The 12,943-nt window shown below is 35.0% G+C and overlaps 1 protein-coding gene across 1 annotated transcript in view; it reads left to right on the top strand.

Annotated features, from left to right (window-relative positions):
- Nucleotides 1-12,943, top strand: part of LRPPRC (leucine rich pentatricopeptide repeat containing) — an 86,753-nt gene that overhangs the window by 8,622 nt on the left and 65,188 nt on the right. The window contains exons 2-11 of the mRNA XM_058021089.1: nt 1,409-1,611; nt 4,191-4,313; nt 4,988-5,109; nt 5,199-5,257; nt 5,807-5,893; nt 6,377-6,503; nt 7,528-7,672; nt 8,477-8,619; nt 8,900-9,005; nt 9,086-9,193. Coding sequence (XP_057877072.1) covers nt 1,409-1,611; nt 4,191-4,313; nt 4,988-5,109; nt 5,199-5,257; nt 5,807-5,893; nt 6,377-6,503; nt 7,528-7,672; nt 8,477-8,619; nt 8,900-9,005; nt 9,086-9,193 — 1,223 coding nt within the window. The remainder of the gene's footprint in view (nt 1-1,408; nt 1,612-4,190; nt 4,314-4,987; nt 5,110-5,198; nt 5,258-5,806; nt 5,894-6,376; nt 6,504-7,527; nt 7,673-8,476; nt 8,620-8,899; nt 9,006-9,085; nt 9,194-12,943) is intronic.

Genomic DNA, 12,943 nt, shown 5'->3' with positions numbered 1-12,943 from the left:
GAGCAAGGAAGAAGTTGGCCTTTTGGGCTACTTTCTGCTCACAAGAGGCAAGCAGATGGTAAACCACCAGTCTGTGTTTTGTACCCCAGTGATGATTTCTCTGCCATTTAGCAGCTTGCTGCCAGTGCTTCTGAAACACGCAATTGCCACCAGCAAGCTTTTCTCCTCCGCTGGGCTTGTCTCCTTGGGCCCTAAACAATGACTGTTGGGTGAGAAAGCAGCCAGCAGATAGAGCTGGGAAAAGCTGCAGGGACAGGAAATGGTTTTGTAGAGAAAGTCAGCACTCCTGGCTTTTAGAGCTGCCATTTCACAAAATGTGGAGCCATTACTTTGTGGTATAGACTCCTGGAGCACCTGTAACAGCAGGGAGTACAAACCTTGGGGGTTTGGGGCTTTTTTAAACTAGTCTAGAAAGCTTACAGAAATTTAACTTAAGAGTTGTCTGAAGAGCCAGAGATGAGGAAGGGCAATTTTAGAAGTTGCTGAATCTTGCTTTTTGCCACCCAGGAAATAGTACCTTTTTTTGTACAGGATTCTGGAGGAGAATAATCTGGTTTATTTTATGAAGTTGTAAGCACAGTTGAGAACAGACTTCCTGAAATGCTTATGTGTAATGATAATTTCACCTGCACAGGCTGTTCATAACCTTGGTGTGGCACATATTCAATTTTTTTTACTCTTACATATTAACTTGTTCTTTAAAAAAAAAAAAAGGCAAGCTTTTTTTTATTGCTTTGCTGGAAATAAGATCACTTTCTCGTTATGCTTCTTTTTGTCATATTTTATTTTGAGAAAATAAATGTTTAAACAAATCTGCTGTTGATGTCTGGTTTACATGGCAGAATGGGTGGATACTTCATGCTGGTTATTGTCAATTCTGTAAAATGTGGAATGATCCTGTTGGTGTCCAAGCCATTGCTGTCTAACACACCAACCTCTGCATTAGTTCTTGTACAGTTTAATTGACGTGGAAGGTATGATTTGCTACCTTGATTTAATGTGTTCTGGAAGATCTGTCTGTGACTGTTCTTGAGAGTTTTCAAAACCTTTTGAGAGCTTTTGGGAGTGGCTGTAATGGGACAATAGACTTTTATAGCACTTTGGATGACTTAAAAGTTTTATTTTTGTGGGAATATTATTTGAACCATTTAATTCATGAGATGAAACTAACTAAAAATTTCAGAGAAACTTGTCACTGTGAGAAAATGTATGGCTGACTTTTTAAGTAGAAAGACACTGAAATGAATCACTTAAATATTTGTTTGTTTATTTTAAAATGGAATGTTTTTGAGACTGTTCATCAGCAAGCAGTGCATTATTATATTTTTGACATTATGTGACTAGTCTGGATCCAAAATGACTCACAGAAATGTAATCTTTATTTTTTTGTTTGTTTCTGTTCAAGCAGAAATGCTGTAAGCCAAATCAGGTTCCTCACACTTGCACCTCAAGAGGAAGGAAGTGTTAAAGAAGAAGCAGTCGCAGAAGTTCGAACCAGACGGACCTGGCAGTTTGACTGGGCGTTAAATAGAGTGGATAACTCTGTCAGAAAAACTGGCCGCATCCCTAAAACTCTTCTACTCAAAATCTTCCAGGATATAAGCAATGCAGGTAAGTTGCTTCCACTTAAAACCCAGTTAAGCTGAATTTCAGGCTGCTGTCTAACCAAGGAAATGAACTGAGTGTTCTGATCTGTGTTTTGTCTTTGAATGTTGTTTGATCTGCTGTATATGTTGATGGACAGGCTTTAACTGCTTTGGAGATATTATTTTGTTTTGAATGCTCATGGTAGCTTATTCAAGCTTGGGTTTTTTGTGTCTTTAAGAATTTAAGTCTTATAAATGTGTACTTTTAAGGTATGTTATATTGCCTTGCTTATTGTCGAGTTTTAATCTGGTAATGCACTTTCCTCATGTAACTGTATTTTGCTCTCTGAGCAGGGATCATACATGCCTCCTTTGCAGTGTATATTTTTAAAGCATCTATAATGAACCATGCTGCCCTTAAGACATTATTTGTCTTAAATGGAATTACAACAGGGAAATGTGGAGGTGATACACAAATTTCCATGTTCCCAGGTAGCTGTGTTCATGACAAGAAAGCTTTGGTTTTTTTTAATAAAAGAAAACCAAATAGCTGAGGCATTGTCCATTCTGATAGATTCAATACCTCTTTGGCTAAAATATGCAGTCCACATTAGTGTTTTGCAGACCAGCTGCCACCATTGCTGAGGTTTGGTACCAGTTGGGATGAGTCATTGGAGGTATTTAAAGAATATACTTGCTAACTACTACTGCTAATATTTATCAATGGCAGCCTGTCGCAGACATCTTTTCATTAAAATCCTTTCTTAGGATTTTTCCTGCTGAAGCTGAGAAGTTTCAGCCACAAATGTAAACAATGGTTATCTGCTGCTGTGGAATGCAACAGGTGGATCCTGTGGATGGTCTCCTGTGGATGTTTGGATTTACTGACCACTCACGGCAGAGCTGCTCTCGCTCTCTGCTGAGACACAGACCTTTGTTATTCATTCTGTTCTATTCTTAGCTTAGCTAGCCTTCTGAGAACTTTTCCTTCCATTTCTTTTAGTATAGATATAATGTAATGTGTATATGTCATAAAATAATAAATCAAGCCTTCTGATCATGGAATCAACATTCTCGGCTCTCTCTCATCCTGAAAACCCCTGTGACCACGGTCACAGCAGCATGTATTGTTTTGCTTAAGTTTTAAACTTTGCTGTGTGTTACTCTATTCTGTAACGCCTTGTCTAGCTGGCATTGTGCTTTTAGAAGTGTTCCATTTTACTGTTTAAAGGCTGAACCTTCAATTCATGCTCTTTCTGTTGAATGTAGTTTTTTCTTTTTTGCTTGGGACATCCTTTCTGGTTCTGACTGCTTTGTTGTTTTTTCCATGTAAACCTTTAATTTGGGAATGTGGGTTGGCACGAGCTTTGTGTCTATAAACCTCTCTGCAAGTTGTTCTTCATGAACCTTGACTAGTTCCACAGTTTCTAAGTCATACTAACAAAAAAAAATCTTAATCTCTTATAGGGTATTCCTTTGGCTTTGGAATTGTATTTAAAAATAAAAGCATAGAACCTCACAAATGATTTAGCTAAGGTGCTATTAAAATAAATGGCAAATATTACCATATGAAAAATTTAGTCCTTGTTTATTTATGAATAATGAAACTAGTTTAGCAAAAGTGTGGAAAGTTAGTGTTGATTTCTGCCTGTTTTTATTATTTTTCCATTTCTAATTATAATACAAAAAATACCTGAAAAAGGTGTTTGCAGTAGATCTCAATGTGCATCTCTCCATCCTCACACTGCCAAAAGTTTTTGATTTTCTTTTCCTTTTCAAGGTACTATGAAACTGAAGATGTGTTGTCGTTTTCATTGCATGAAGTAATTATGTGCAGGGATTTAAATGCTGGTCAGTTAAGAATTGATGATCATACTTGACAGCATGTTGCTTTCTAAGGAAACTCATTTTTGTATCTAAACTCTCTTTGTATCTAAAGGTGGGATAGAGAAAATAATTGTCGTCAGCTGACTTCTGCAGTTCTGCCTTTGCCTCAGTAATAGTAGTGAAGTACAAGAAAGAGATGAGTTTATAGTTAACTTTTTTGACATTCTGTGACTAGTAGAGAAGTCAGAAAAGGCAGATAATCTTACAGTTCACTATTCTCTAGGTGTAAATTTTCTCATTTATTATGTATTAAGTAAGCATAGGCCGAACTGGAAATGGAAGTTTGTGTGGAAGTGTCTCTGACTACCACTTGTGGAATTATATTGAATTGCTATGAAGCATTTTGACATTTTAGAAATTTATGAGAAAGTCATGTCCCTGTTACAATGAAATTATCTCAGGATCTTGAGTTGGGAAGTTGAAAGTATTGGATAATCTAAGTTTAGGAATTTTGTGTTGTCTTCTGACAATTTCTGCTCAGCTAAGCTCATTATTGTACTAAATGGCATGTTTTGTCATGAATCTTTTTGGGTAATGCACAGTAGTGCTGTTGTTTAATCATTTGGGTATCCTGTTCATTTAAAATCTTCAGTCTTGGAGAAAATTCTGTTTTATAGAAAATGCTAAAATATTTCAGTAGATCGGTCTCAAATCTTATTTCTGATATTGAATTCATAATCATGTATTAATAAATGTGTGGTTTTGTTCCATTTGCAGGGTGTCCAGGGAGTAACCACACCTTGCTTTTGTTACAAAGTTGTGGTGCTGTCTTACCAGAGGTATTGTCATCGGAAAGAACAGAACTGGCCCATATGATATGGGACAAGATGAAAGAACTTGGTACGTTGTGTCTGTTAGTCCTTCTTGCAAGAACAGCTCTGTGCTTTAGTTGCTCTCTTTGTAATGAGACACAATTTATTTTAACGGTATTTAAATGTTAGGTTATAACAGGTTGCACTTACTACTGAATGAACAGTGGGTTTTATTGTTCAGGTGAGAGACCTGTTTGTAATTCTGGGGGTTATAGTGACATCTAGGGGTGTTAATCTAAATTTCTAAAATCTAAAGATTTTTTGAAATGTGCTTAAATTGGACTTCTGCTTGATTTTTATTATTGAGTTTACTTTCTGTTAGATGCTACCTAAATATTTGATGGGCTATGTATTCCTAGTGCTACCAGCAATTTTATCAGATTATATTTTTATTGTGAGTCATTTATGTATAGATAATGCATAGGTAAATGCTTTTTTGATAGTAACATTGCCGAATCTGTAAAATAAATACAGCTGTAGAGACTGTAGAATAGCATTGCTGTTACTGTGCTCATTATGTTTTAACCTTTTATAAACACCAGAGCTGTTAAATAAATGTCTGATGCTTCAAAGGTGAATAAAATTACTGTCTCCTAAGTTCATACAGAATAAAATTGACAGGAAATTAATTACCTGAGAAAGCTATGGAACTGTGTTGAATTTAGAGAATCTACATTGACTGTGGTTGAAATATTTTCTTAGGTGCTGTGTATGATACGAGCCATTACAATGCTTTGCTTAAAGTGTATCTTCAGAATGAGCACAAGTTTTCTCCGACAGAATTCTTGGCCAGGATGGAGGAAGCAAATGTGCAGCCCAATCGAGTAGGTGTCCTTTTAAAGATCTTCATTCTCAATAGCAGGCTCCATTTATTGAATGGAAATAATTAAATTCCCCATTTTGTTTTCTACAGGTTACATACCAAAGGTTGATTGCTGCTTATTGCAATGAGGGTGACATTGAAGGAGCAAGGTATTCTTTTGCATTTATGTTTAAAGGGATTTCCACAAAATCTGTTTCTCATATTCCCTACCAGTGATGTTAAAACTGATTTCTGTGTGATTCACCAAAATTGAGCAAAGCAAAGAAGGATTTTCATAGAAGTATATTTTTAACCATGCAATGAAGAACGATTTCCTGGAGACTGCCAAAACCTACACAAACGAAATAAAAATAAGTGATAGACCAGTGTGTTCAAATCAAGTTGTAATCACATTGCTCAGAAAATAACTTGTTTTTGTCATTGCTAGAGCCATCATGCAAAAGTGTGAGGTTATGAAGGCTTACTGGCAAAGGCATTTGAGAATAAAGTGGGCTAAGGAGCAAATAGTAATAATTCTGGTTGTTGTTGTTCTTACACAGGGCTTGCCAGGTATCTCTAACAATTTTAGCAAGGTTAAGCTGTAACAGTGTGATTGAGGGGTATGAGAAATAAGTAAAAGGAAGATAAAAATAAAAAGAACCCAGCCCCACTTTAGTGTCTGCATGTTCCAAAGTGGCAAATACAATTTTTTTTTTCAGTAAGATTCTTGGATTTATGAAGAGCAAAGATCTCCCCATCACCGAGGCAGTATTCAGTAGTCTTTTGAAAGGACATGCAAGATCGGGGTAATGTTTAATGCCTTTTATTCCTTTTGTTTACCGTTAGCTTTACTAAAATACAAAGTGTTACTGTACAGAAAAAATTACATGCTGCAGAATAGTGTGGTGGTTTTGAATAATCATGTGTAGAAGACTGTCTCTACATTTATGAAGCAAAAAAGCTATTTAACAAAGGAAGTAGATTTTTTCTTGTGTCTGAAAATCTTGTATTTCAAGATAAATTGCTGTACTTTTGTAGTGTTTAAGAAATTTGCTGCACTTAGTTCTGAACTTTATAATCTGTTAAAGTTGAAAGAGTATTTTAAGTAATATAATTATTAAAAAGATACGCACTTTCACCTTTCAGGATTTGCTTTGTTAAAATAAGTTTCTCTAAGCCTGTTGCAGTCTTTGTTTCCAATTCTAATTAATTTAGTGAGGAAATGTAGTAGTCGCAATAAGCATCATTATGATTAAATCTGCTGAGAATCTTGCTTTGAATTCTTTCAGAGATATGAAAAGTGCAGAAAACATCCTTTCAGTGATGAGGATGGCTGGTGTTGAACCAGGTCCAGACACCTATTTATCACTGCTGAATGCGTATGCTGAAAAGGGTGATGCTGATAGCATCAAAAAGGTATTGCCAATTTGAATCTAAATACAACTTGTTTTATCTTTTGTTCAATATAACTTTGGAATGCTTTCTGTCCCGACTGGAGAAATAAAAATTTATAATTGGTTTCCTCCTACTTGGAAGTAATTATCAAAAATTTTTTATTGCAATTAAATAGCTGATTTAACAGAAAGCAATGTCACAATTTCTAAAAAATATTTGTCTTTTGATAGTGGCATTTCACTCTGGGAAGATAGATTTGTCAGCGAGCAATTTAATAATTTAGGTTTTTTTTTAAAGACAGTACATGTGGGATATCTATGTATTTATTTATGAAAACAACAAAAAAAGTAAACCTTGCTTATTCTGTTCCCATTGAGCCATTCTTTGGCCATTGAAATCACAGGATCTTTCCAGTAAAAATGAATTTTTGTTTTGAGAATTCATACAAACAGCTTAGGTATTTGTAAGGTGAGGCTTCCTTACAGCCCTTTGTGTAGCTGATTTTTTTCAAGTATTCTCTCACTTTTTTTTAAATCAAAGAAATACTCATGAAGCAATGAGAAAAGATCAAATCAGTTTTCTTAAGTTGTTTCAGGAGTTTAATCAGATGTAGAGGACCAAATCAAGGAAGAAGATATTGGAAATAATTTTCTGCTATGACTTGAACAAATATTCATCAACCAATATTCTTCCAAACAGTGTCAAAATGTTGGATTTGTCCTTCTTCCCTTTAGAAAGTAATTTCTTTTGAAAGTCATCTCACAATGAGAATACCTCTAGTGTTTTAATATATTATTAGATATTAGAAAGAAACTATATGCTGTATCCCTTTTAGGTGTCCCTTTTTCTTTTCACAGTTTAAAGGTGTTTGAATGTCTCTTAATACTTCTTGCGTGTTTTTTTTCTCTACCATGTTCCATTATCTAAATCTGTGGATTTTAAAAAACAAAAAACCCCAGGTTATTATGCTTGTTTTGATTTAAAAAGTATTCTGTTTTGAGTCACTTTGGAGTTGATTCAAGTTAAATTTATTTTGATTTTACAGACTCTAGAGCAGGTTGAGAAGACTGAAGGGTACCTTATAGATAGGATTTTGATGCAGGTGATTTTTAGCCTTGCCAAGGCTGGATATCCACAGCACATCGAGGATATTAAAAGACGTATAAGATTTGAAAAGGAAATAATTCCAGGTATGTCCTTGGTTCCCACAGCAGGGTGGAGAGAGAACACTTTTTTCCTTTTTTTCTTATTTTTGTTTTTTTTGTTTGGTTTTGTTGTTGCTGGTTTTTCCTTCTTTTTCCAAAAATAGGTAATTTTGCAGTTTTCTCTTGAATACTGAGGGAAAGGAACATTTTTGCCATTAGTTTGTGGATTATTTGTGTGCTTTTGTGGTTTAGATTGTATTTCATAAAATCTAAATATGCAACAGCTTTAATAATTTCAAAAATTAATCTATCTTTAAAAAAAATTCTAACATGAATTAAGTTTTTATAAGAAGGCAGCAAGTGTGGAGTCCTTTCTTAACACTGCTGTTAAGATTCCTGTTGTGAGAGCTCTTCAAGACTGCCATAAAAAAGGGATAGTAAATACTGAATACAGTTTTTTATTACCTACCTTTAAAGTTGCTTGTGGATCCCAGTATGTTTAATCTGATTGATAACTATTAATTATACTTCATGCTTTTTTTTTTTTTTTGATGTGTCTAGGAATTAGTTTATTTTTTCCTTATCCTTCTGTCATGCTGCAGGGGTGATACTTCTGTAATTTTTGGCCTAGTCTTCTTATGAGAAAAGTGAATTTCATTGATAAATATAAATAATTTTGAAAAAGGTAGTCTCAGATTTGGATTGTGAATCTTATTTAAAGGTATGTTAATAGTACTTGTAAAACATTTACTTTTCTAGCTTTCACTAATTTTAGTAGCTTAAAGTGAAAAAGTTTTGTGCACTTTATTAATGTATTAATATTGTTGTTCTCTGTTTTTCACTTGCTAGATGTAATGAACCTGTGTTTGACTCTGATAACTCATGGCTTTGAAGATATCAGCTTCAGCATCTTGAGGTCTTTAAGTCATTTATCACGTGAAGATATGGACCAAGGTAGCTTCTTCTTGCAACATTGTGTAAATAAAAATCTGGTAAGCAGAATAGTAATACTTTTTTTCTTAATAATAGCAGTATATTTATTTAGTTTAATGCAGCTGTGAAGATTGCAGATGTTGAGTTGTTGCACAGTTCTTCAAGAGGAAAAGAAGCATTTTATTATTCTGTATCAACTTGTATAGTAAATTGAAATTCACAGAGGAATCCTGTTTTGCTTATGTAATATCCATTTTCTAAACATTAGAAGAATCTGACATTCTTAGTAGTTGGATAAATTGATAAATACCTTAAATTAATTTTTGAAATTGTTTGCAGCCTATGAGCAAGCTGAAGCAGTTCTGTAAGGAGTTAAAAGAAGCAAAGATGCACTCGGCGCCGTTACCATTTATCTTGCGTTGCGCTTTGGAGGCCAACAGATCAGGTACTCTGCTTTTTAGTTATTCTACCTGTGCTCATTTAGAGTACCTGGTCACTGTTTAATTATTTGGTTAATATTTTCAGCCTTGGCCATTGATGTAATGAAGATGATGAAGGAGGAAGGCTTGCCACTCAGACCTCACTATTGCTGGCCACTGCTAGTTGCACACCAGAAAGAGAATAATCTTAAAGGTGAGTTGTCTGAAAAATGCTCCTGTGGCATTATTGCATACCTTGAGCACAAATCCTACTGCTATGAGATTCATCAGAAATTTAACAAAGCCCTTGCTATATGTCCTCATTTCAAACAATTTTTCCTTCAGAAAGACTTTTTTCAAAACCTCCTTTCTTGCTTGATTGTGATACAGTTCTACAAATTTCAAATCTCACTTGACATAGAAAGATGTGAGAGAGTGTTTGGTTATCTTTTTAACTCTTCACATTCTTTGTGCATTCCAGCGTCCTCTATGTTACTCATTACTATTTACAGTTTACTCTTGAAGAAACCGCACTCCAAGTGAAGAATTTAAAAGTAAGGTTATGTTATTATAGCTCTCTTGGACTGCAAACCCAGTCCTTTATTCAAGCCAGCTTCTTACTATTTGCCAGATGAACCAAATGTGAGTTTTGTTAGAATCATAAAAACTGCAGGAGAACTTACATTGCTGAATGTGTGAGCCTGACCTGACAGCATACTGATTGAAGGACAAAAATGCTCAATCTTTGGGATTCTTAAGTAGGTCGAAGCATTTAGCATACTTTCCCCTGTTACACATGGGGATGTCTACAGGATATGAATAAGAATTGAAAAAATATTAAATTTTATAGTACAGTATCTAATTCTTTGGTTTGCGTTATTGGTAATTCAGAAAGAACGGTATTGTAAAAAGATGCTTTTAACAGAAGTACTTCCCCCTTGGGGAAACAAAAAACTGTCTTTTTCATCTTATCTCACAGTATAATGTGCTTTAGAATGAGATGCAGAGTTGTTAGTGTGACACTGGGTGACAAACAAAATGCACAAACAAAAAAAAAGTGCTTTTAGCAGACTCTTCCATATCGCAATTTTATCTTAAATATACAGTCACATTCCAGTTTGGAAGAAATGCTGAAACAAGTATTCCCTAATTGTTTCTGGCTATAAAAATGTCTCAAGTCTTTTTCAAAAAGCCTTTGTGAAAACAATATTCAGTTTTTATTAACTCCTTAGGCTCTGTTTCTGCTAGGCTACTGCCCAGGTTTATCTTCTCCCAGGTTTTCAAATCCTTGAAAGTTCTATGATATTTTAAAAGTCTGGCAATGTTGTTTTAGTTGGGTCCTCTGTGACTTACTTGATACATGGTGTTGCCAAAAATAAGTAAATGGAAATAAATCAGTACCATGCTTCCCTGTGTGGATGTTGTCTACTGAAGAAAGCTGCTTTCTTTTACTCCATGAAAAATTTCACCTCACTGACACAATTCTGGGAGATGTTGGAAGTATTTTTAGATTTAGACTTGGCTCCCAAAATTAAAGCAATAGTTGAACATCAAGAGAAACTTAGGTTTTCATACTTCTTTTGGTCTTTGTCAAGATCAGAGTTTGCCTTAATTTGGACTCCCTGCTGTAGAAATCAACTGTGCTTTGGCAACTGTATTTGCTGCTGGAGGTCAGCAATTGTAAACAAATTGAGAAGTGATGAAGGATCCCTCAGTTCCAGCATTTTTAGCCATTTTCTGTAGAGCCTTTGTTTTTCTGTCTGCAATGGCTTTGCTTACATGTACTTCTGTATGGCTGTAAGATAACGCTGTGAATTTGCAAACTGAGTTTGTAGCCTGGTGCTCACTATCCAACTTGATATTGTCAAGTGGAAGCACAGTACATACCTACACAAGTGATTTTTCAATTCTTTAAATATATTAGGTAAGAAATCCCTGCTCAGTTGCTTCTGTAGTGAGGAACCAGTGTAACTATTCTTGATGAATGGTGAAACAACTTGTCTTCTTCTCTTATGTAAGCTTGCATTCAATTTTTTCCGAGTTAATAATTTAAAAAAAAAAGAATAAGTAAGTTCCACTATCTAAAAATACAACCAGTACACTTGAAGAAAGGTAAATAGGGGGGAAAAAACCTCATCCACCTTGGAATTGTTTCATAGAAATAATAGAGCAAATAGTCATGCTGCAGTGAGAGTCTAAGGATGACAGCAGGTAGTAAATTAATAGAATAGTGCTTTCTAGGAGCAAAAAATAATGTGAACAGGAGTATAGACACAGTATCACATCTCATACCAAAAATATGGTCATTAATTTCTCAACAAAGTAGTAATGCCCTGCCTAATGTGTGTAGTTTTGTGTCTTGCTGTAGGCAAGGCTGGTAATGGAAGAGAACTTGGAGGAAAAACTATTATAAATATGATAGAATGTAGACTGGACTAAGTAATTAGAATGAACAGAATAACAGCAACAAGTTATCTAGAACTGCAGTGTACAAACATCTGGATCAGGACATATAGTGTGACCCAATCAATTAAATAACAGTGTTTAATTACACGTTTCTCTAATGTTAATTACAGCAAAATCTGACACTGAATAACAAAGAAAATTCTGTAATTTCTGTATTATGGAATTGTGTTTGAAAGAAAAGTAGCAGTGAAGTGGTGGCTAGGAGGTATGAAACTAAATAAGGCCATTTTGAAATGCACCTTAACCACTCTGAAATAGCAAACAGTTCTTTTCAGTCATTTTACACAGGCAGATAATTTCAGGTGGGGCATTGCCTTTATGTGCATCTGTTACATGAGTTGAGAAATACTTATTTTCTTAGTATTTATTAGACTTTTAGGAATGAAAAGTGCTTGCCCAGTTTAGAAGATCAGTATGCAGTGGATCTGAAACTGTTACTGGCACTGAGAGTCATTTTGTATCAGATTATGCACTAAAGTCTAGAGGGCCTAGTGTAAGTAAGCAGAAATGTTCAACTTAGGCTTATTCCTGAATATTTTATTGATCCCCTTTGCCTTTGAATGATCATGCTATTTTTAAAAACTCTTCTTACAAGTGTGTATTTTGCTTTTGGGTTCTACTGTTGTTGAACTATTGTATAAACTACTGTTACATACAAAAGCCATGGTTAGTGAATGGTAATTCAGTTTTTACTTTGGAAAATAAGAGTGTTGGTCCAAAGGGAATAAGGGTGGTGATTTCACAAAGTTACTGCTTGAAATCTTGTTTTATATGCAGACTCTTCTGGCAAAGAATGTTCTGAGTGGATCTGAAACTACCAGCACAGCAAAAATACATTAAATGCTATACTTTCCTGAATGTGAGCTTACTTTTTGACCTGAAGTTTCGGTTTTTTGTTTCCTCAGAAAACTGCTTAAAGCCAAATTTATCTTCCCTTGCTCATGTAGAGCCATACATAGCTGCCTTAGAAATTCCTTCTGTTCTCATGGGACTGCTTTAGGGAGTAGACATGACTTAACTCTGAGAACTTGAGGAGATGAATGGTAGGCTGAAATGAAAGCCTCACTTTGCAGTTTTTGCAAAGCTGCTCTACCACATAAATACTATGACCACCTCATAGTTAATCTCTTATATTTGTTCTTCAATATACTGATTTGAGGTTGGAATCTGTTCGTTGTGGTGTTTGAGTGCTGTTTCCAGTATTGACAAAAAGGGGTTGTTCGACTTGGTTTTGTTTTCTATTTCTGTCTTCTTTCTACTCAGTTATTTAATTTTGTTTACTCAGCTCCTGTTTACTTACACGTGTCAGCCTAAAACCTCAAAAAGCCTGTTCTCAATTGAGTGGGGAGATAATCAAAAGACTTTACTGGGGGTTTTAGTCATGCCCAGTCTTCTGGATCAGTGGTCTCCAGAGTGGGGTGTGCAGGGCAATGCATTGGGTTGTGAGTGGACTGTTAGCAAATAAATATGGTATCATTTAAATATTGTATCATTTTAT

This window comes from Melospiza georgiana, chromosome 3, assembly GCF_028018845.1.
Source record: "Melospiza georgiana isolate bMelGeo1 chromosome 3, bMelGeo1.pri, whole genome shotgun sequence".
Classification (NCBI taxonomy): domain Eukaryota; kingdom Metazoa; phylum Chordata; class Aves; order Passeriformes; family Passerellidae; genus Melospiza; species Melospiza georgiana.
The sequence above is the reverse complement of the archived record's forward strand: the minus strand, read 5'-3'. Positions and strand labels throughout refer to the sequence as shown.